General features: G+C 45.2%; 1 protein-coding gene across 2 annotated transcripts in view; it reads left to right on the top strand.

The window, feature by feature from the left end:
• Positions 1-20864, top strand: part of ARHGAP26 (Rho GTPase activating protein 26) — a 306079-nt gene that overhangs the window by 102853 nt on the left and 182362 nt on the right. For both annotated transcript variants that reach the window (XM_067567247.1, XM_067567246.1), the window contains exons 5-10: positions 2369-2470; positions 5741-5851; positions 7005-7109; positions 9134-9263; positions 11040-11140; positions 17994-18088. In XM_067567247.1, coding sequence (XP_067423348.1) covers positions 2369-2470; positions 5741-5851; positions 7005-7109; positions 9134-9263; positions 11040-11140; positions 17994-18088 — 644 coding nt within the window. The remainder of the gene's footprint in view (positions 1-2368; positions 2471-5740; positions 5852-7004; positions 7110-9133; positions 9264-11039; positions 11141-17993; positions 18089-20864) is intronic.

A 20864-nucleotide genomic window follows, 5' to 3' on the forward strand; every position in this document is an offset into this window, starting at 1 on the left:
ACAGTGCCTTAGCACGGTGTCAGCTGTGGGTACAAAGAAAGCAAACTACCAGTATGGTACTTGACCCTGTTAATCTCAGTAGACCTTTGAAGGATATGGCTCAGTGTACTGTGATGGGTCGGCAGCTTATATACATTGTTGTTTCATGTTGGGTTAGCCAGTGGAGCATTATTTCCAAAGATGGAAAGATAAAGGGCTAGGATATGCAGCCAATGTGTGATTGGTGGCATTTAACCAGAACTGTAAACCCTTCATAACTTCAGAAGGTTCCTCTGGGTTCCTCTTAATACCTAGGGAGGTGGCCAGGACCTTGGGAAATTCTTACAGTGATGAGGGCGGAGATTCTGCTGCTTCCTGTATGGTAGGTGTAAATTCTGGTGCTGATGGTGAGAGGAATGAGGACTGCTGGACTTTGTTCCTGATGGGACATTATTAGGAATTTGTCTTTTTTAGCGCAGCGATTGGAGTAGCCCCATGGCACTGCACAGATTTAAAAAAAACTAAACTACTAGAATATTTTTGAAGGGGTTCTAGAATTTCATGCCACGCTTTCTTAATCTGTTTCAAATTAAAATGGGGCTTTTTTCCTTCTCCAAAGGTGAATTGATCCATATTTGTGAGATGGTGTTGTCAGCTGGTGGGTATTGCAAAGCAATGGCTTTGGCTGGTAGATGTCAATAACATCCATCTGGAGGCACCTGCAGTGGTAGTACTAGTTGTTTTAGAGTGCTTGTAGGAAAGAGCTATGATTATAGTTCATTCTTCACTACCGTTCCCATTGGAATTATTGACCCACAAATTGAATGTATTGTTTGTGTGAAATAACATGCTATATTTCCAGATGCATTTATATCACCTCTTGGGTTTGAGTTTAGTGGACTTTTTCAGAATTGCCAATCCCACTAAAACCCCTGGGCCCAGTTCAGATCTTGTAACACCTGTACAGGAGTCACTTCTGTTATGTAAAGTGAGTGATTTGCTTGAGTAAAGTGCTTTGTCTATCCAGCTAATTTAAAGCAGGAGCACTTGGGTTTGTGAAGCTTCCCTCCTCCCATTTCATTCATTTTTGGGTCCAGTTTGGCACCAAGGGCAGCATGCCTTCTGTGGGCGAGATCCTCAGCTCACAATCAGTCTGATGTGGTCTTCAGGAGTCAGTCCTGTAAAACTTATAATGCATCTGTCTTCTCTGCATAGTGCTTGCAGGCTCTTGTGAACAAGGGTCAGGTGGAGGGGATAAGTATGCCATTAAAAGCTCTTCGAATGCACCTCTTTGTTGCAAGTGCTGCACGTTCATTCCTAAACATATTGTGGAGGTGGGTGGGGGGGCGGAAGGGAAAGAAAGTGGAGTAGGCTTATGTTGAGGTGCCCATTTGAAGCTTCTAGTTCAGAGACTCTATCTAGTTGTTAGATCATCTTACTAAATGACACATGCTGGGTTAAGTTGTCACTGTTGTGGGTAGGCTGTTGGGTGCTAGGCTTGCGGTAGCATTCTTGGCAAGTGTGCAACAAATGCCCTGCTGGAAATGTTTCTGGCCCAACTCTGGGAACTGGATATTTGATGAGCTTTGTGGTTTGTAATGAGTCTAGAGCCTCACTTCCTAGTGACAGATTTAAATCTGACTCTGTTTAGTAGTGGCTGCAATCATTATCTGATGGCTGCTCAGTGGCCTATTTTGAAACACAGTAGTGGCCTCAGTCTATTTCATTGTGGCTTCAGGAAGTGGATGCATGGCCACAATTAACTTGCACCCTTATTGACAAGACAGAATGCAGCAGATCCTGGGGAAAAGTGAGAGTGTTCCACTGGGCCAATGGAAAAAAGGCACCTAGACAGTAAGCTAATGTCAGGCTCTTTATGTATGTTCGTTTCTTTCTGTATTGTAGCACGGTGAAGTCCACTGCTCTTGGTTCTTTAGAAGTACTCCATTATTTCCCCCCCCCCTTAGTTTTAATAGAAACATGTTGGTTAAAATTCCTTTGATGTGACAGTATTGCATTGGAACGACATTCCCTTTTGGAAACTGTCCGTTCACACTCAGCTGACAACAGCGAGGCTTCTAGGTGTGCTGAGACCACTGCCCATCTTGCTGACCAGCATTGTCTCATTTTGTTTCCTTGCACTCCCTCAACAGTCATCTCTTGTCTGGCACTTCGAATGTGAGCTGTTTGGGGCAGGGACAGTCTTTGTTCTGGTTTTGAACAATGTCGAGCAGGATAGGGGCTTGGTCCATGACTAGGACTCCCGAGCTGCTATGGTAATACCAATAATATCATTGTCTTGGTGTTGAGGTCCCCTAAGGAGCCAGTGTCATGTGACTGCTCTTGTTGGTTCAATGTAATGTTTAGTGATGTTTGGTTTTTTTGGCAGGATGCCAAGAAGAAGTATGACAAGGAGACAGAGAAGTATTGTGGTGTCTTAGAAAAGCACTTAAACTTGTCTTCTAAGAAGAAAGAATCTCAACTTCAAGAGGTGAGAGCAAGCTCTTGTTTTCAACTTCTGGCAGTCTGTCATGATATGTACAACTAGCAGAACCCACTGCTTGGCTGTCAAATGGATATGTTCATGCTGCTAGAGAATGACAGGTGTTTTCTCTGTGTTGGTAAAGTGAATCCAAGATATCACCCAAAAGATAATGACTAGGAGGAAGAGAGATTTGTAGTTAAACACAGAATATCAGGAGATTGAGTTTTACTCAAGGGTATGCTACAGACCCCCTGTATCAACTTGGATAAATTGCTTCCCTACTTTGTGTCTCAATTTCCCAGCCTCTAAAATGGGTCCATTAATTCACTGACGTTTAAAAACTGCATAAAAAGCCTCTCATTCAGATGGAAGCTATCTAATTACTAACAATTTACCATACAAAACACTAAAAACACTAACTAAGGGTACATCTAAACTGCAAAAACAAACACCCCTCCCCCACACACATCCACGGTGGAGAACATCAGAGTCCAGGTCTACAGACTGAGCTTGCAGGACTCATGCTATGGCAGTGAAAATAGCTGAGTAGATGTTCTTGCCAAGGTGGAATGTCTATACTACTATTTTTTGTGCAGTAGCACAAGCCTTAGTCTGTAGACCGGTCTCTCCGCTGCAGGGTGTGTGTAGGTTCTTCCCTTCCCTCTTCCTCCCCTCCTCACCAATGTAGACAAACCCTAAGCTGGCCTAGGGTCTGCTTTTTGATTTGCCCAGGGCATATTATCCATTTATTGGCCTTAGAGAATGACTTCTGTGGGAGAGATCGTGGCCGAAGCTTGTACATTTTTTGTGGCAGGGACTGTCTTTTTATTCTGTCTTTTTATTCTGTGTACAGCAACTGGCACAATGGGGTCTTGGTCCATGACCGGGGCTGCTAGGCACTATGGTAATACAAATAATAAATAGTTTTTAAAAAGGCAAGCAATAATTAAGTCAACCAACCCCTCCCCCATAATTCTACACATTTGTCTCCTGATCCACATAACTGCAGAAGCCAGTTGATTAGTCTGTCCCTGCTGGGTAGCACAGATAGTCTATTGGTTATTTATTACTTATAATAATATATATAATATATATAATATTATATTACTTATAATACAGCAGTGCCCCCTAGGCCCCAGTGGTGGTTGGGGTTTGTTGATTGGGCTCCCATTGTATTAGGCTGTTAAATATTATGATTTAGTTGCTCCTTCTTCACCATTTCACTCTAAGCATTTGAAGTGCTGCATGTTCGCTGCTGTGTAGTACTGGAGTGGGAGGATTCTGTTTTAGGAAGGGGAGGGAACAATGGTAAATAGCGCATTATGCCATTTAAACTGAATGTTCCTTGATTGCTAGGGTGCCTTTCTCCAAGGAAACACCTGCTGTAAGTAGCTATTGGTATTGCTCCAATGTGACCGCAATAAAGAGCTGTAGAAGACATCAGGGAAGCCGCATTGAATACCAGTGCCATCTGGTGGAGATTTCTTTGTTACACTTTGATTTGGGGGCCTGTTCTAAGAAGTGAAGAGAGCACTCAGCATAGGCCAGTGCTTTCAGACTAGCTTGCCTAAAAGTAAAGCACCTCATTCCATGTTTAGGCACCCAAATAAGAGGCCCGATTTGCACAGGTACCCACAGCTCCTTGATTTCAAGAAACTTCACCACACAGAGGGAGTTATGTGAGCTGAGCCTCTTTGAAAGTCATGGCCCTTAAATTGGAATGGGATATATAACTTTAGGCACCTAAGTTTGAAAAGGTTGGCTTTGGTTCTTCATGGCATATAAAAGCTGTATAACTTATTTTCTTAGCTTGTGACTTAGGATTCCTGAGACCAGCTGGAGAAATGACAGATGCATGTTAAAATCTATGCAGTTGGTGGTAACGTTAAAAGAGGATATACTGTAACGTATATACTGTATCATATTGGCAACATACAGGTGCATCATGAGGCTTTGACCTACTAGAAGACAATGTGTGGGGAGACCCTTCACCTTGTACCAACTTCCCTTTACTTCCAACACATCTGAGCGAGTGAAACATCTACATCTAAAATGGTTATAGGAAAGGGAAGGTGGGGGGCAATGGAGGGCACAGCAGAGCAAAGAAAACAATTGAGTAAATAAAGGGGCTGCAATGAATTTATTTAATTTAATAATCCTTATACTTTACAAAGCGAAGTAACTTACAATTCGAATAGGGTCTGGAATCAGGATTCCTAATTCTGCTACTGATTTACTGAGGACCCGGGGAAGTCATTTAGAGCCTGATTTTTTTTTCCTTTCTTCCACGCCGCTCCCTGAATTTCTAGCACCTACATTTGATTTTCATGGGAACTGTGGTGCTTAGAAAAACAGCCCATAGCCTCTCTGACCTCCAGGTCCCCATCTGTAAAATAGGGGCAGTAATATTTAGCTACTTTGCAAGGTGCTGATTGTGAGGTTTTAACTGCTGTGCAATCCTTAAATAAGGTAGGATAGAGAAGGAGTACATCTGATTACAAAGTGACAGTCATTTCATTTTTATTTGGGTGTCACCATGGTTTGGGAGCTGACGATATCCAGCTTTGGTCATTGGACCAAAACTGGATCCACAGAAACAAAAGAAATAGGGTCAACAGGTTCCTAGGAGCAGAGCTCTGAAGGCCACCTTAATTCCTCTGCATATTGAAAAAGGGGATGGTGTCTCCCATAGGAATGATGTAGTTCCACCCTGGCACATACGTATGTGTCCAGATGCACCATCACGGTGGCTAAGGACAGTCCCTAGTCATGCTTTCTTGGGCCTTGGAGTCAAACCATTGTCAAAAGGGAGTCCTTGTGTGTTGCTCTCTCCTTCTGCTGGATCAACAAAGCTAGAGGTCACTGACCTTCATGGTGAGGTGCCAGATGTATCTGAGCATTTGACTATGGAATGTTACGGGAGGGACTCTTCTTAGCATGGGTTTGCTGGTTGGAGTAGAGGAGCTGAGGTAGCTGCTTTGTATGTCATAGTCTTCATGTACTTGTTGCTTTTACTGTATGTTGTTCACCCAGCTGTCATGGACATAAGAGCACAAAATAATTATTTTTCAGATGAAGAAAGAGTGTCTTCAAGCAAACTAGATTTGTATGTAATCTCCAGGCCATCTGCTCAGTCCTGCTTTGGTATCTGGTGCTAAATTTACATTTTGCTTGGACACCTTCCCATTAGACTCAGATGTCTTGTGATCTTGAAGCCAAATGTTCACAGTCAATAGTTATCCTGCATTTTCTCTCTAATCCCCATGGTGTTTACAGGCAGACAGCCAGGTGGACCTGGTTCGACAGCATTTTTACGAAGTCTCCCTTGAGTACGTCTTCAAGGTGCAAGAAGTCCAGGAGAGGAAGATGTTTGAGTTTGTGGAACCTGTAAGTGAATGTTCAAAGTTTCTTAGCCTACTGAATGTTGCTGGCCACTAAGTTACTTTACAGTATAGAAGGCTTGTCTGAGGCACTGATTTGGTGAAACAATTTCTCTTCGGTTTGGATGGAAGGCCTGGTATCTCTGCTATTCCAGAACCATCCAACAAATAGCAACTGCAATAATCCAAGTATGAACTTGACACCTCAGGTGGCTGCAACTTTAACCCTTAAGACACTTACTGAGAGAGAGAAAGGGAAGAGAAGAATTCGGGGGGGGGAGGGATGGCCCTCTTGTAAACTCCAGGTGAAAATTTTCAACATATTCCAATTGGCAGCTAAGTTTAGGAACAGAACAACAGGTTGTTTGAGCTACTGGTTGTCTGTAGAAACCAGTGGAGATCAGCCGGATTTGTAAGCTGATGGAATGACCGTGCATAGAAGAAAAACAACCACAAATTTTAGTCGGCAAGGTCTCTTCCTTAACAGATAGAATTTAGGACAGGTAAGAGAAAGAAATGCTAACCAGGAAGGAAAAGGGGTAACTCCCCCAGCTGACTTCCACCCAGAGCCTTGACTCTGGTCGTAGAGACCAACCTTTCTAAAGACATCCTCCCTATTGTGCTCACAGAAAGGGTTGGGTAGCAATTGGGCAAGGGGGACATGGCAATCGAGATGGAGCTTTTAGCTCCTTGTTCACTGGGCACAAAACTCTGATGGGTTGCATTTTGCTATTCTCTTGAATGTTTCTTCCACAAGGTCCTGTATCCCCTGATGGCCTGCGTGTGCCTTCCTGCCAGCATCTCCTGTCCCTATCCATTTTTGAAAAGAGATCATAGAAGTTACACCCCTTAAACTTCTCTGTCTCATCCATGTCTTCACTCTCTTCTTCCCTCATCTGCGTTGCTTATTTTGCCCCCCTGTATAAGAACTCCTAAATTATTCAACTCTGTATGTGCACATATCAAAGTGTAGAGGGAGATTTTTTTTCAAAGGCACCAAAAAGTGCCCAACTCCCATGAACTGTTAACTAATTTACTAATTCCCATTTATGCCTTTGAAAATCTGCCCCTCTAAAACATTGATCCATGCAATGACATCTTCAGCAACACTCAGTTTGAAAAAAGTGGTGGTCTCTATTGATGAACCCGGTCCTTTGCAGCTGCTGGCATTCCTGCAGGGGCTCTTCACATTCTACCATCATGGCTATGAACTCGCAAAGGACTTCAGTGACTTCAAGACAGAGCTGACAATCAGCATACAGAATGTAAGTGTATGTAAAGGGGGAAGTCTGTATGTGCATGTGTGTGAATGTCTTTGCACAGAGAATTAACATTTTCACTATATACAAAATTAGCTTTCCTGCGTGCCACTCAACAGAAGGTTTTATGGCATAATTGAAAGCAAATGCTTTTTTTTGTAGATGATACTACACTAGATGCACAAACCAAATAGTAATTTATTCCCCTGGGCATGGCAAGTGCAGAGAGCCAGACATCCTCAGGAAGACTTGGTTAGCAGACAGCAGTCATTAGCTTTTAGCAAGTATTTCAAAGAATTGTTTTCTTCAGAATTGCGACTTTTTTTTTTTTTTTGTCAGTGGCAGACATTGGGATTTCTGTAGATGAGAGAACTTGCACAGCCTCCTTTCCTTAGCCAGGCATATGGTTAATATCCAACAGGTGGACTTGTGCCTGTGTTTGGGAGATCAGATATTCATTGCTTGTTTCTTTTATTAGGATTACTGTTTTTCTCCAAAGGATGCATATTTGCTTAATTCTGTCTGAAACAAAGTCATCAGAAAACTCACATAAAACAAATAAACACCGCAGTGCTTGTTTTTCCCCCCTAAAACTTAAAAATATAGCTCCCGTGAAGCCATTTTATGAATGACAGCAGTTTGTTGTTGTGTCTTGCGTATAGTTGTGTGGTGCTGCCTTTTTCAGCAAAGAGTAACTGGGGTCCCTTGTGTTCTGTCCCTTACCAGCCTTGGCCCCTGAATGCTAGTTTACAAAACTGAATGGAATTCATTAATGTACCTGTCAAAATGAGGAATGCTGGGTCATCCTGCAATAGTGCTCTGTGGTTTTGTTCAGGAAACCAGATTTGACACAACCTTTTTATTATTATTGCAAAGCCAAGCCTTCAGAAGTTGGGAAATGCCAGCATTCAAATTGTCAGTGCCAGTTCTAGTTCTCCCCCTGCACCCTAGGTCCTCGTCATGTCTGTCTCCCCTGCTTCTCTGGTTCCTAGTTTCCCACCCCTCCTTGGCTTCTTATCCAATCTACTTGCCCTACATCCCTAGGTCTTGATCTTGTCCCTTCTGCATTCAGTTAAGGCAGCTTCCTCCTCCATGTTGCCTGGGCAGAGCACAGACTGGCTACCTGCTCTCAGTTCCAGTGCCCTGACCTGGGCCTGGCACAGTCTACAGAGGCCCACCGCTGCAATTGCCAGGAAAAACCTGCTCAACCCCAGGCTAGGGCTTGCACACAGAGGATGGGATCTTCGGGGAATTAAACTGAAGCTGTAGCAAGTCTCTACAGAGCATGTGCAAACTGATTTTTTTTTTTTTAAAGGTTTATAACTTGGCCAAATCTGAGTGATTTTCACAAGAACTGAAGGCACATCACTGGCACAAAAGCCCAACTGCTTGCCAAATTTCCAGCCCTTGCTCTAGAGCATAGTGGTGCTATTCCTTCTCAAAGAAAATGTTTCCAGAATTTAGCCTGGGTAAAATGTACTTTTTTCCTTGCCTCATTCTCAGAAATGGCTGAATCATTTTGGCAGAAATTTTCCAATAAAATTCAGCCTGAGGCAGACACCTGATGTAGAAAAGTTTGACAACGTTACAAGTAACTGAAAACAGGGTTTTTAATGGGAAGTGTTGGGTAGCCTGAATGGTTAGCAGCACTGCCAGTCCTAAGCAAGCTATTAGCCTTAAAAACTATGAATTGAGGAAACAGAGACTCCAGTTAAGCAAAGCGCATGCTTAAATCCATTCATACTCAGCAAAGTGTTAAAATATGAACGTAAGTGCCACTGAAGTCAGTGGGACATAAACATGGGCTTCAGTACTTTGCTGAATAGGGATGGACTGCTGAACCAGGGCTGGTGTGGCTGTGAGGGTTCCCACCTAGATTTCAAGAGGGCAAAGAAATATACCAGATAAAGTTAGCCACTATTCATGGGTTGCTTTTATGTCACTTCCTTTATAATAGCGCAGAGGTAATGCTGGGTGTAAAGCTCTGTGGAAACGTGGATAATGGATAATAAGTTTTTTGAAAATTATAGACAAGAAATCGTTTTGAAGGAACAAGGTCGGAGGTTGAGTCCTTGATGAGGAAGATGAAGGAGAATCCCCATGAGAATAAGAACGTCAGCCCTTACACAATGGAGGGTTATCTCTATGTCCAGGAGAAACGTAAGTACTGTTGCCTTGAAGTTACTGAGCTGCTCTCTGGGCTGCCATTCAGGAGGAGACTAAAGTGCAAAGTGGGAGCCCTGGCTCTGCAAAACATCATGGTCCATGTGAAATGGCAAGAGGTGATGGGGGAGAGTAGGGGAGGAGGTAAATCCTGTTAATTCTTGAGTTGGATTTGAATTACAGGCATAGGGTAGCCACTTGTGCAGCTTTCTGCAGGAGCATCCCAACTGTCAGCAGTTCTGGGAAATTATTTCCAGCTCCTTCAGCTTTTCCCCATGGTGACTCTGCATTGTGGTGCTGCTGCAGGTGTATCCAGTGGGGCAAACAGCATATGAGGTCATTCTGTGGTTTATGCCTCACAGTTCACCTTTTACCTACCTTTGGTGTTTTACACCCAGTGAGGTAGTCTGTTCCTTGCCGAGACTGTTAGCCTCTTCATATACTCTCTCTTTGCAGTCCCTGAAGAATGAATTGTGCGCAGAACTAACCTGAATAGGTAGGGGCTACACATAGGGCATTTTGCTCTGACTGTGTAACTTTGAAATTCCCCGAGTCTGGCATTTTAATTCAAAGCCCTTTTCAGCAAGTTGTCTTACCACCCCAGGTGGATAGAAGTAAAGGTCTTGATGCTCGAGAAGATATTGCATGGAACAGCCCTGCCCTGGTAGGGGGAGGGACTAGAAACCAGCTACTGGGCCTGATCCAAGGGCCAGGAAAGACACCTAAGTGATCTTATGAGTCAATTCGATCTTTAATTTCTATGAAGAGGAAGGAGAGTCCAGTGGTTAAGGCGCTAGCCTGAGACTAAGGAGACTTGTTCAATTCCCTGCTCCACTCCTGTGTGGCCTTGGGCAAGTCACTTGTCCTTACTGTGCCTCAGTTCCCCACCTGTAAAATGAGAATAACAGCAGTTCCCTATCCCATGGAGATGTGTGAGGGGAAATACATTACAGATCGTGAAGTGTTCTGATACTATGGTAATGGAGGCAGATAAGTACATAGATAGAAATTCATGATTTCCTGACTGAGAGGCATTATAGGGCTATAGGGTGATATCTCAGGCAAAAGTGGGAAAGCAATTAGGAGAATATCTTCCTTAAAAGCAAGAAACTTGTATGCAAAAAGGGCTGAAGTCTGTACAGTGGGATAAAAGAAGGAGAACCTCACTAAATGTCTTGCAAGGAGAGTGAGTAAATTATTCTAGGAATAATCTGAAATTACATGTAGGCCAATGATAGCAGGGAGATCCAACATAGCAGACTGAGGAGTAATTTGCTCAAGTGAAATTGCTGAAGCTTCATTGCTTGGTACATGCCAAAATTGGATGGGGCCAATCGTAGAGAATATACAGGAGTTAATAAAGATGGACACGATAAATACTAATAGGTCTATTCTGTAGTATTTCTGTAGCTAATTCTCTGATTATATCACTGTATGTGAAACTAAAGCTAATGTAGCAAATTACCAGGTCTGTCAACTGGAGGCAGTTTGGTCCATTTGATAGGATGTTGGGCTGGGAGCCTGGAGACATAGCTTCTATGCCTGACTGTGCCAGTGATTGATTTAACTCTGTATCTCAGCTTTCCCATCCATACAATGGGAATGATAATGCTTTTACTCTTGCAAAGTGCTTTTGAAAACTAGAGATGCAAAACTCTGTATAGTTCTTCTTAGGATGTTTAATTGATCATTGAAGGTGTGGCTTTGTTAACGTGACTGCTTTGTAGACTGTAGTTAATGGCTAGAAATCTCAAAACTTAAATTCCGTTATAGGTCACTTTGGGACCTCCTGGGTGAAGCATTACTGCACATATCAGAGGGAATCTAAACGAATCACTATGGTACCATTTGACCAGAAATCTGGAGGAAAAGGGGTGAGTGGAAATATGCCAAGTCATGAGTGCATGCCCTCATAACAAGGCATTCTAATGGTCATTTTCTGGGGAAGAGATGCTGGTGTGAGTCTTGCTCTTGGCCCAACAAACTCTGAGTAAGAACTTGTCTACTTATGGAGCTATTTAAGAATAAATCCATATGTGGACACGCTAAAGGCTTGTCTACTGGGGACACTCGGGGAAGTTAATCCGAATTAACTAAAGGAGAGAATTAAAAGTGCATTAGTTAAACTGCATTAAACCCCTGTGTGGACCCTCTCAGAAATGAAGTGACCTAAATTTGGTTTAGTGTAAGAACACAAGTACATAACAATGGCCATACCTGGTCAGACCAATGGTCCATCTAGCTCAGTATCCTGTCTTCTGACTGTGGCCAATGCCAGATATATTCTTCACTGTATGCATTTATATTTCTTAATCAAGCACATAACCTACTGAGATCATTCCCCTTTTTAAAGGTGACCTGACCATAATATGTCATCACGCATGCAAATGTTGTTGTATCCATTCAGTCTGGGATCTGTGTCCACACGCAATCATTTGTAAATGAAATCCTCTGCAACAGGTTTACACTAAGCAGTAACACTGCTATACTGGGACTGGGCCTGTTTTTCTTCTCTCTCTTCTGCTGTTTTCTTTTTTATTTGTGAAAGAAAAAAATGTAAAAAGTAAAAGCAGGCACATGTCTAACAGAGGGTGAGCAGTAGTTTTTCAGTTCTGCTCTAGTTACTTCTTAGTACTTTGTATAGCAATTTGTAAGTGCAGACACTAATTAGTGAATCCTCAGAACACTATGACAAGTAGGGTCCTCATTTTACAGTTGGGAAACTGAGACTGAGAAGTTAGTGACTTGGTCAGGGTCACACAGTGATACACTGTTGGTTCAGATTCCAGCTCCAGGAGCTTTTGGTTTGAAGTCCTGTTAGGTCTACTAGAGGAATCTTTCCCAAGTCAACCCGTTGAACTCTTTGCCAGAGGATGTTGTGAAGGCCAAGATTATAACAGGATTAAAAAAAAAACTAGAAAGTTCATGGAGGATAGATCCATCAATCACTATTAGCCAGGATGGGCAGGGATGCAAAACCATGCTTTGAAATGTCCCTAGTCTCTGTTTGCCAGAAAGCTGGGAGTGAGTGCCGGGGATGGATCACTTGATGATTTACCTGTTCTTCTTCAAGTGCTTACTCCATGTCCATTCCACTATAGGTGTGTGCATGGTTACCCGGAACTTTTTTCCCCTTAGCAGATCTCATACGGCCGGCTCCGGTGCCCTCTGGAACCCCTCGCACATGCCGCGGTATATGAGGCGCTGCCGGCCCTACACCCCCTCAGCTCCTTCTTTCCACCCATGACAGTTGCTGGAACTAGCCTTGCTCTCAGAAGGTACTATTCCCCTTGTTCAGACTTGTTTGATATTCAAGTTAGTTTTAGTTAGTTAAGTAGTTAAGTGTTGTTAAGAGTAGTTAGAGATAAGGCAAGTCCCTGTTGGGACTCTGAGCGGCCGGGCTATGCCCCGGTCGCCGGAATTCAAGCCATGTGCCTCCTGCGGGAAGGCCTTCCTGCTCAGCGACCCCCACAACCTCTGCCTTAAGTGCATGGGGGAAACCCACAGAAAAGAGAAATGTAAGATTTGCAGGGCTTTTAAACTGAGGAATCAAAAGGACTGAGAAATCCGGTTGAAAGCCTGTTGATGGAGGCAGCACTCTGCTCAGCGTCCAAGCTGGCCCGCTCCACCTTGGTACCGAGCGTGACCTCAGTACAGAGCGCAAAGCTGGCACCGCCCTCAACTTGGCACCACGCAACATCACTGGCACCGAAGAGGAAGAAGCAGCGTGCAGAGCGCAGACTCTCCCCTGCGCCGTTGGTATGGGCAGGGTCAAGTATGGAGATGCACCAGACCCGGCCCGTTGAGTCTTCTCTGGTGCCTGCATCTCTGGTGAGGGAGCCTCCCCCGACTCCTGGGAGTGGGAGAGTTCCCCTGTCGACACCGGAGGCTTTTCAGGCAGCAAGAGCCTTGTTGGCTTTGCCTATGCCACCTCCGCCGAGGGAGAAGGGGTCGGTGTCACGGGGGAAATGCGCGTTAGGTCCCCCTGAATGACGGTGGAGATCCCCGGTACGGAGAGAAAGATCTCCCGCTGGACGGTCTCCAAGGGTAGAGCGGAGCTGCTCCCCCAGTAGTCGCTCCAGGTCGGCGTCATCGAGCCGACCTGCTCTGGCACGGGACGTGGAGTCTCCCTCTCGGTGCCCACGTCACTCCCTGGCACTGGAGGCAGCGCATGCCAGGAGGTGATACCAGTCGAGGTCTGCCAGGTGGCGCTCGGACAGCTCCCGTTCCAGATCCCCGGCACTGAGGAGTTCGCCCGTACTTAGACGGCGCAGAACCTGGTTGCCGTCAGAGGACCCAGCACCATGCAGTCCACGACATGGAACCAGGTAGCTGGAGTCTGGCTCAGCACCAAGGAGTTCGGAGTGGCGCCGACCTCGGTCACTGAAGGTGTCTGCAGGGCTGCAAGGCAAGTGGCAGCGGAAATCATCGGTACCGAGATGACGCTCCGGTATCTCTAGCACTTCGGAGTGCAGCTCCGTTTGTCGGCACCACTCACGGTGACGGAGGCAGTCCTCATCGTCTTCCAGGTTGGAGGCGTCGAGAGGGTGGTCCCCGGCACGGAAGGGTGCCTGGGACCGAGGATGTACACGGCACCGCTGGTCCAAGGCCTCTGACTATGAGGATGACTCGGGGTCTCCAGGGGGGACAGTTGTCGGGAGAGCCAATGCCCCCACAAAGCATCACAGCCTGTGGCGCAGTCAGCCCCAGGTTGGCCCCAAGGACAATGGCCGCAACAGTGGCACTATTGGGCCCCATGGGGTATCCAGGTGGGACCGGGACCCCAATCCATTATGTCATCGGGGGTGCAGTCTGTGCCTCCGGCTCAGGAGAAGGCCCACAGACACCACTCCTCGGACGAGGAGTCAGACCCCATGGAGGGACCCTCAGTGGGTGCAACCCTTCGTCAGGAGGGGGTGCACCCGCGGGATGCACCTCGGCAGTCTTCTTCCTCCTCACCTGACGAGGCAGTCTCCTGGGACCACTTGACGCCACTGGAGGATTTCAGGGCGCACCAGGAGCTGCTCAAGAGGGTAGCCTCCAACTTGGGGCTGGAGGTGAAGGAGTTAAGAGGCCGAAAATAGCCTCTTTAATGTACTGGCGGCGGCTGCCCCAGCAAGAGTGGCCCTCCCAGTCCACGAAAGGGTCCTTAAGATTGTAAAGGCCCTGTGGTAAACCCCTTCCGTGGTCGCCAGGTAGCTAGGGCAGCGCACCAGACATCCTGTGACACTGCTGACTCGGTGGGCAGGGCCATAGCCTCCACAATCTGTATGAGAAGTTGCTCGTGGCTGCAATCCTCGGGCCTGTCCCAGGAGGTGCAGCAGTCTATTCAGGACCTCCCCTTTGATGGGTCGGCCCTATTCTCTGACCAGACCGATGCGAAGCTGCACAGTCTGAAAGACTCCAGGCCCCTGCCCGTCTTAGCCTCCCTAAACTGGTGGCGGACTCCCAGGGCAGTGATGAAGGGCTTTCTGTTCAGGGAACTGGTCCCATCAGTCACCCTTAATTCCGATGCATCGGACGTAGGATGGGGATCCCACATCAGCGCCAACCTAGACACTCAGGGGCTCTGGTCGGGGGAGGAGAGATGCCTGCACATCAACATCAAGGAGCTGAGGGCCATTCGCCTGGCGTGCAAGGTGTTCCTCCGATTCCTGACAGGCAGAGTGGTGCAGGTGCTGATGGAGAACACCCCAGCCATGTTTTACATAAACAGGCAGGGTGGAGCGCACTCCTCAGCATTCTGCGAGGAAGCTATCTGTCTGTGGGACATTGCCATGAGGCACGATTTCCACTTGATTGCCTCTCACCTCCCAGGAGTGAGGAACGACAAGGCGGATTGCCTCAGCTGGTCGTTTCCACCCCGCCGCTTCTGGTCGTTGCACCCAGAGGTGGTGGCTATGATTTTCCAGAAGTGGGGCGTTCCCCAACTGGACCTATTCACGTCGACCTGGAACACGACGTCCGAGGTTCTGCTCGCTCCGGGATCACGAGACTAGGTTGATTTCCGACTCATTCCTTGTATGCGTTTTTTGTCCATTCCGCTCCTACCTAAGGTCCTGCTGAAAATAAAGAGGGACAGGGCAAACGTTATACTCATTGCTCTGGTCTGGCCGAAACAGCATTGGTTCAGCATGCTGGCGGATCTTTTGGGCACCATGACCTTCTATCCTAGGACCGCGGTCGCCTGTTGCACCCGGACCTGGACTCTCTGCACCTCACGGTCTGGAGGCTCTGTGGCTGATGGAGGGAGAGAGAGCCTGCTTGGTGCAGGTCCAGCAAGTCCTGCTTGGCAGCAGGAAGCCTTCCACACAGGTTGTGTATTGGGCTAAGTGGAGGCAGTTTACCTGTTGGGCAGAGTCCCAGGGTATTCAGCCCAGCCTCTCGCCTATACAGGCGATCTTGGAGTACCTGCTCCAGCTAAAGCTCCAGGGTCTGGCTCTGGCCTCGTTGAAGGTTCACCTGGCAGCCATTTCAGCCTTCCATCAGCTGCTAGAAGGGAGATCGCTGTTCTCCCATCCAGTGTCGGTCAGGTTCCTCAAGGGACTGGAGAGGCTTTATCCGCAGGTCTGGGACCCGGTGCCTCCCTGGGATCTCAGCCTGGTCTTCTCGAGACTCACGGGGCCCCCCTTTGAACCCATGGCTTCATGCCCTCTACTTATCCTTTCATGGAAGGTAGCCTTCCTGGTGGCCGTTACCTCAGCCAGGAGGGTCTCCGAGATTAGGGCCTTGACCTCGGAGCCCCTGTATACAGTATTCTGTAAGGACAAGGTCCAGCTGAGGCCCAGTTAAAGTGCTTTACTTCGGCTCCCCTACAACTCAGTAATGATACAATATCTCTCCTGAGGTTAATGTATTGGTGACTGGCACCCATGGCTCCTCATACACACTCTGTCCCAGGTAGAATGGACTCTTGTCCATTGCTTTCTGGTCTCAAGCGGGACTCTGTCCCAGGGGAGGCTCACTCCATTTAGGGCTTGTCCACAATAGAAGATATTTTTGTTTTTGCTGCTTTAACTGTACCAATATAAGGCACCTTTCTATCAGTATAATGGTACTGCACTGGCACTTGTACCATGATAGCTGTATCAGTAAAAAATCACAGACACAGTTATACCAGTATAATTTTCAAAGGTAGACCAGCCCGTAGTGACTCTGCTATAATCAGTACTCTCGTTTTTTAGAGGCCTTGCAAGTTTTCCCATTCTGGAAGGCATTCCAGGAATCTTTCTGAAGCAGACAACAGCAGGAAGGAGATGTATGACCTTGATCAGCAGAGGGATTTCTGTTGTAGTAGGCTGTGGAGGCTCTGTCTGTCATCAGCCTGTTTCCAGCCTCTCGGGGAAACCACCTCAGGCTATGGCTGGAGCCAAATATTAATCAGTTTAAAATTGCTTTCTCCAAATTGTGTTCTTTGAATACCCCTCTCTAGCAGCGGTGGACAAATCCAGCCAACTTCAGGGAAAGGAGTTTAAGAATGGGGCACAAGCTAACTCTATTGATCCTCTTGGCAGAAGTCTTGCAGTCAATGTGGAGAGCTCATTAGAAGACGCTATTGTTGTTTATGTTAGGTCCCTAATATATTTTCTTGAATGGTTGATGTCAGGGTTGTGATTTGTCCAGCATGACTGGTCAGTGAAGCTGCAAAAAAGGCATGAAAAAGCACAAGAAGATTGCAGACTCAAAACTGTTTCAGAGTTGTTCTTTGTTTTTTGTTTTAAATTTGAACCATCAGTGTCTTTTTAAAAATTCACCTGAGACAACAAGAGGACATAGATAGAATCACTCAACAACTGAGAGCAAAGAATCCTGTGTAAGTTCGTGTCATATTAAAGAAACCTGTGCTATGTTTATTGTTGCTACTCATACATGTCATGGGCAACGTTCCTATAAAAAGCATCTTTATCATGCTTCCATTGCAATTCCTGTTCTGTGCTAGTAAGTGTGTGCTCAGTTCGCATGCATTTTATTAAATGAGCTGATATATAGTTTTAATGTATTATAGCATGCTTGTGGCCACTTTACAAAGCAGTAAGAGCACAGATACCTACCACTCAAGCTTAAGGAAAATCTCCTTTAACTGAACACTGAAGCAGTTCTGATTCCATCCAGCAGAGGACAGTGGTGAACACACTCACTGTCTGATTATTACACTTTGCATAACATCCCACGAAATTAATCCAGAAGATGAATGCTAGAAAAGGAGAATGGTACGCTGGCTTTGGCATCTCTTTGTTATCTAGTATGATTTTTATATGATGCCTGCCTGTTTCACTCAAGAATGTGTGCATGAAAATACCACTGAAATGCAGCTACCCCTGTGGTGAAGGGTGACACCCAGATTGATAGTGCACCGTATAGCAAGGGAAGGGAATGAACAGTGGGTCAAACTCTCTTGTTTTACAAGAGCTGTGGAGTATGTGATAGTTATGTGGGATAAACAGGACCCCTCTTAACAACTTTATAAAAGTGTTTTCTGAAGGGAATGCACTTGGAAAACTGTGGAACTAAATCTAACTACTCGGCAAGAATGAAGAGACAAATCAACATGGCAAAGGTTCCAATGTTGTAATTCTAGGGAGCGTGGCTATTTCAAACCTTGCGCTTAGACCTGCAAGCCGTCCCCTCTGGGGTTAATATACATTAACTGTAATTCTAGTAGGCTGAGTAAGTGTAATATACAAAGGTCTGATCTCAACCCAATCTAAAAGTCCTGTGTCCATGTAGGGAGAAGATGAAGCAGTCACCCTCAAATCCTGCACACGACGGAAAACTGACTCAATAGAGAAGAGGTTTTGCTTTGATGTGGAAGCAGTGGATCGGTGAGTGGGACAGTCTTCTCTTCTCACACCGATGGAAGGGGGCACATAGGCATTGATTTACTTACTGAAGCCAAGCCATTGACATGCCTGTGCACACATGGTTATACCAGCAGCAACATGTGCATTACACACTGACCTGACTTGGCCTTGTTTAAAAATCGTTGTATTTCAGTAGTATGTTTTTATTTATTTATTTCAGTAGTATGTTTTTATTTATTTTATTTGTTTATTTTTATAACTGTATTTATCAGTTGGAGGCTAAATCCACCTCCTTTTTATGTAAATGAAGCGTGGAAATTCCTGTCTCATAAGCATTCTTGGAAACCACAAAACCTGATTGAGCTTGTGTGACTTTTTTTTTTTTAACATGAGTCAATGAAGAAAATGATGTGCTTGAGAACAGTCATTATGTTTGTGCTGGTCAGAGAGCGGAGTCAGAAGATCACCAAAAAGGGATTTTACTATAGCTTCAGAATCTGCCGTCCTAAACTTTCGGCTGGCAATAGCTTGGTAAGAATGATGGACACATTCTCTCTGATCAGAACTTGCTTGTGCGAGAGCGACAAAATTAAGCTTATAATTTCCTGAAATTTAGTTTAGCGTCTGGAGAAAATTGGGTTGGCATGATAGCATGGCTGTATGAGGTGAGCTGCCTTGCAGGAGACCTTTGTGGATGGGAAGGACCCTGGCCAGGAGGGCAGAGGAATGTATACTAGCTGCCTTGCTATGCATCTTGCTCTGCTCAAGTAGCGCTGGACAGACGAAATCAATGACGCATCATTGCCTTCTAGCATTGGTGCCATAAACATTTCTCGTGTATACTGCCACAACAGATTGCAGTTGTAATGAGCAACTGTGCAAAACAATACAGTGCACACACATTCTATGTAAGGAGGTGTGATGTTTGACCCTGCATAAATTTAAATTCCTAATGTGCTCGCAGTTACCAATAGGACACCATCATTTCTGAGGTGCACAGAAGTGTGCTTCTCCTGTACTTAACCAAAGAGTTGGCCTCTGTATGTGGTCTCTCTCTTGCCCAGTCCAAGTGAGGTTTTCCCACCCACATGCATGCACTTTGCATCCAGCAGTGTTTTGTAGTGGCTTAAGTAGTAGCCCAGAAGTTAGGATTCCAGAATTCTGTTCCTGCTTTGTCACTGACTCACTGTATGTCCTTGGGCAAATCACTTCACTTATGCATGTCTCACTTTACCTGCTTGTGCACTGGGGATAACAGAAAGTCTGTCTACTTCCCCAGTTTTCCTCTGAGGTTTATTTAGGTAGTGTTTACAAAGTGTTTTAAGCCTTTTGGTTAGAAAGTCTTACATGTCCAAAGTATTTTTAATTACGAATTAATTTTGTTATGACTTGATGGGTTATGTGTATCCTGCATGAGTGAACGAGGGAAGAAAAGGGAAGGGGGAATGGACAAGGAAGGATGGGAGTGGATAGGGCCGTGCCTTGGGAATTGGGAGAACTGACTGAATTCAAATTCTGGTTTAGCCACAGGCTTTCCTGTGCAACCATGGTCAAGTCACTTAATCTCTTTGTGCTGCTTTATCCATCAGTAGCATGGGGGTAATGTTTCTCTTGAGGATAAAACCCATTAATTGAGAGTTGCTCAAATGTTAACAGCCATAGAAGTATTTAGACAGATGAAAATTCATATTCTGCATAAGTATTTATACTTCACCATTGCTGTTAAATCTGAGTACTTCTAAAAATTCTATTGGCATCAAAATATTAAGAGAAAGATAATGGTGTGGCCACAGTTACAGTGACAAGCTAAAATCTCTAACAGGGAGAGCAGATCTAAACTGTATTTCAAGTTTAACATTCCAGTACATGGTCGCTAGGTGGCAGTATTGTACGTTTCGTCCCATGTTCTATTATATGGTCAGTGTGAAAATAACGGTGCTGCAAGTCTTGCATTTCGGGAAACTGGTATAATTTGCAATGTATTGTGAGAACATCCGTGTTGCAACGGTGCATGGTATTTTGGTAAACACCTCTATGAAAATTACTGTTCGTTTTCTGTCTCTTCCCTTCCCAGCCATAAAGGTGGGTTCAGCACTTTAGAAATGAATGTCTGAGCATAATTTGTGGTCGAAAGCTCCCAAATGAGTACTGTTTGCTTTTTCCTGTTTTCTGGCAAGGAATAAAATTCCAAAGTTCCCAAAGAAGACATAGGGCATATTTGGGGGAGCAAAAAAGAAATATCAAAAGTGTCTAATATGAAAAATGCTAATAGTTTTGATTTTCTCTGTGGGAAGCAAATGAGGCATATTTTAACATTCTTAACTAAATGTGTCTTGTATGTTCATAATGAAGTGAGACCCCCAAATGGCGTAATCCTGTGTGGTGATTTGCTGCACTGAGCAGTGGCGTAGTACAGATTAGTGTTTGCTAATGCTTATTTGTAGTCTTTGCATTTTTATAAAGCAGGCTGTAAGCAGGGACCGCATATGTGTCTTTAAAAATAAGTATTAGGAGAAGGAGCATCGCCTTTCACTGACATTGGCTTGATAATTGCCCAGCTGTTTGGTGTATATGGGTCAGAGCTTTGAGCCAGATGCTGAGCACTTCTAACTCCGATTGACTGGAATTGGAGTATTCAAGCTTTGGCCCCTTAATTAGCTGAATATTACATTCATCAAGACAGTTAATGTTGTTCAAGTACCACCATTCTACTGGAAAGCCTATTTATTGGTGACTTGGGAACAGTTGGTCCCTCAGCACTTCTGAAGCATGCAGACATCCATTATAGCCACATGCT

This window comes from Emydura macquarii, unplaced genomic scaffold, assembly GCF_026122565.2.
Source record: "Emydura macquarii macquarii isolate MOO-44397 ecotype Brisbane River unplaced genomic scaffold, CSIRO-AGI_Emac_v2 contig_2768, whole genome shotgun sequence".
In the NCBI taxonomy this organism is placed as follows: Eukaryota; Metazoa; Chordata; order Testudines; family Chelidae; genus Emydura; species Emydura macquarii.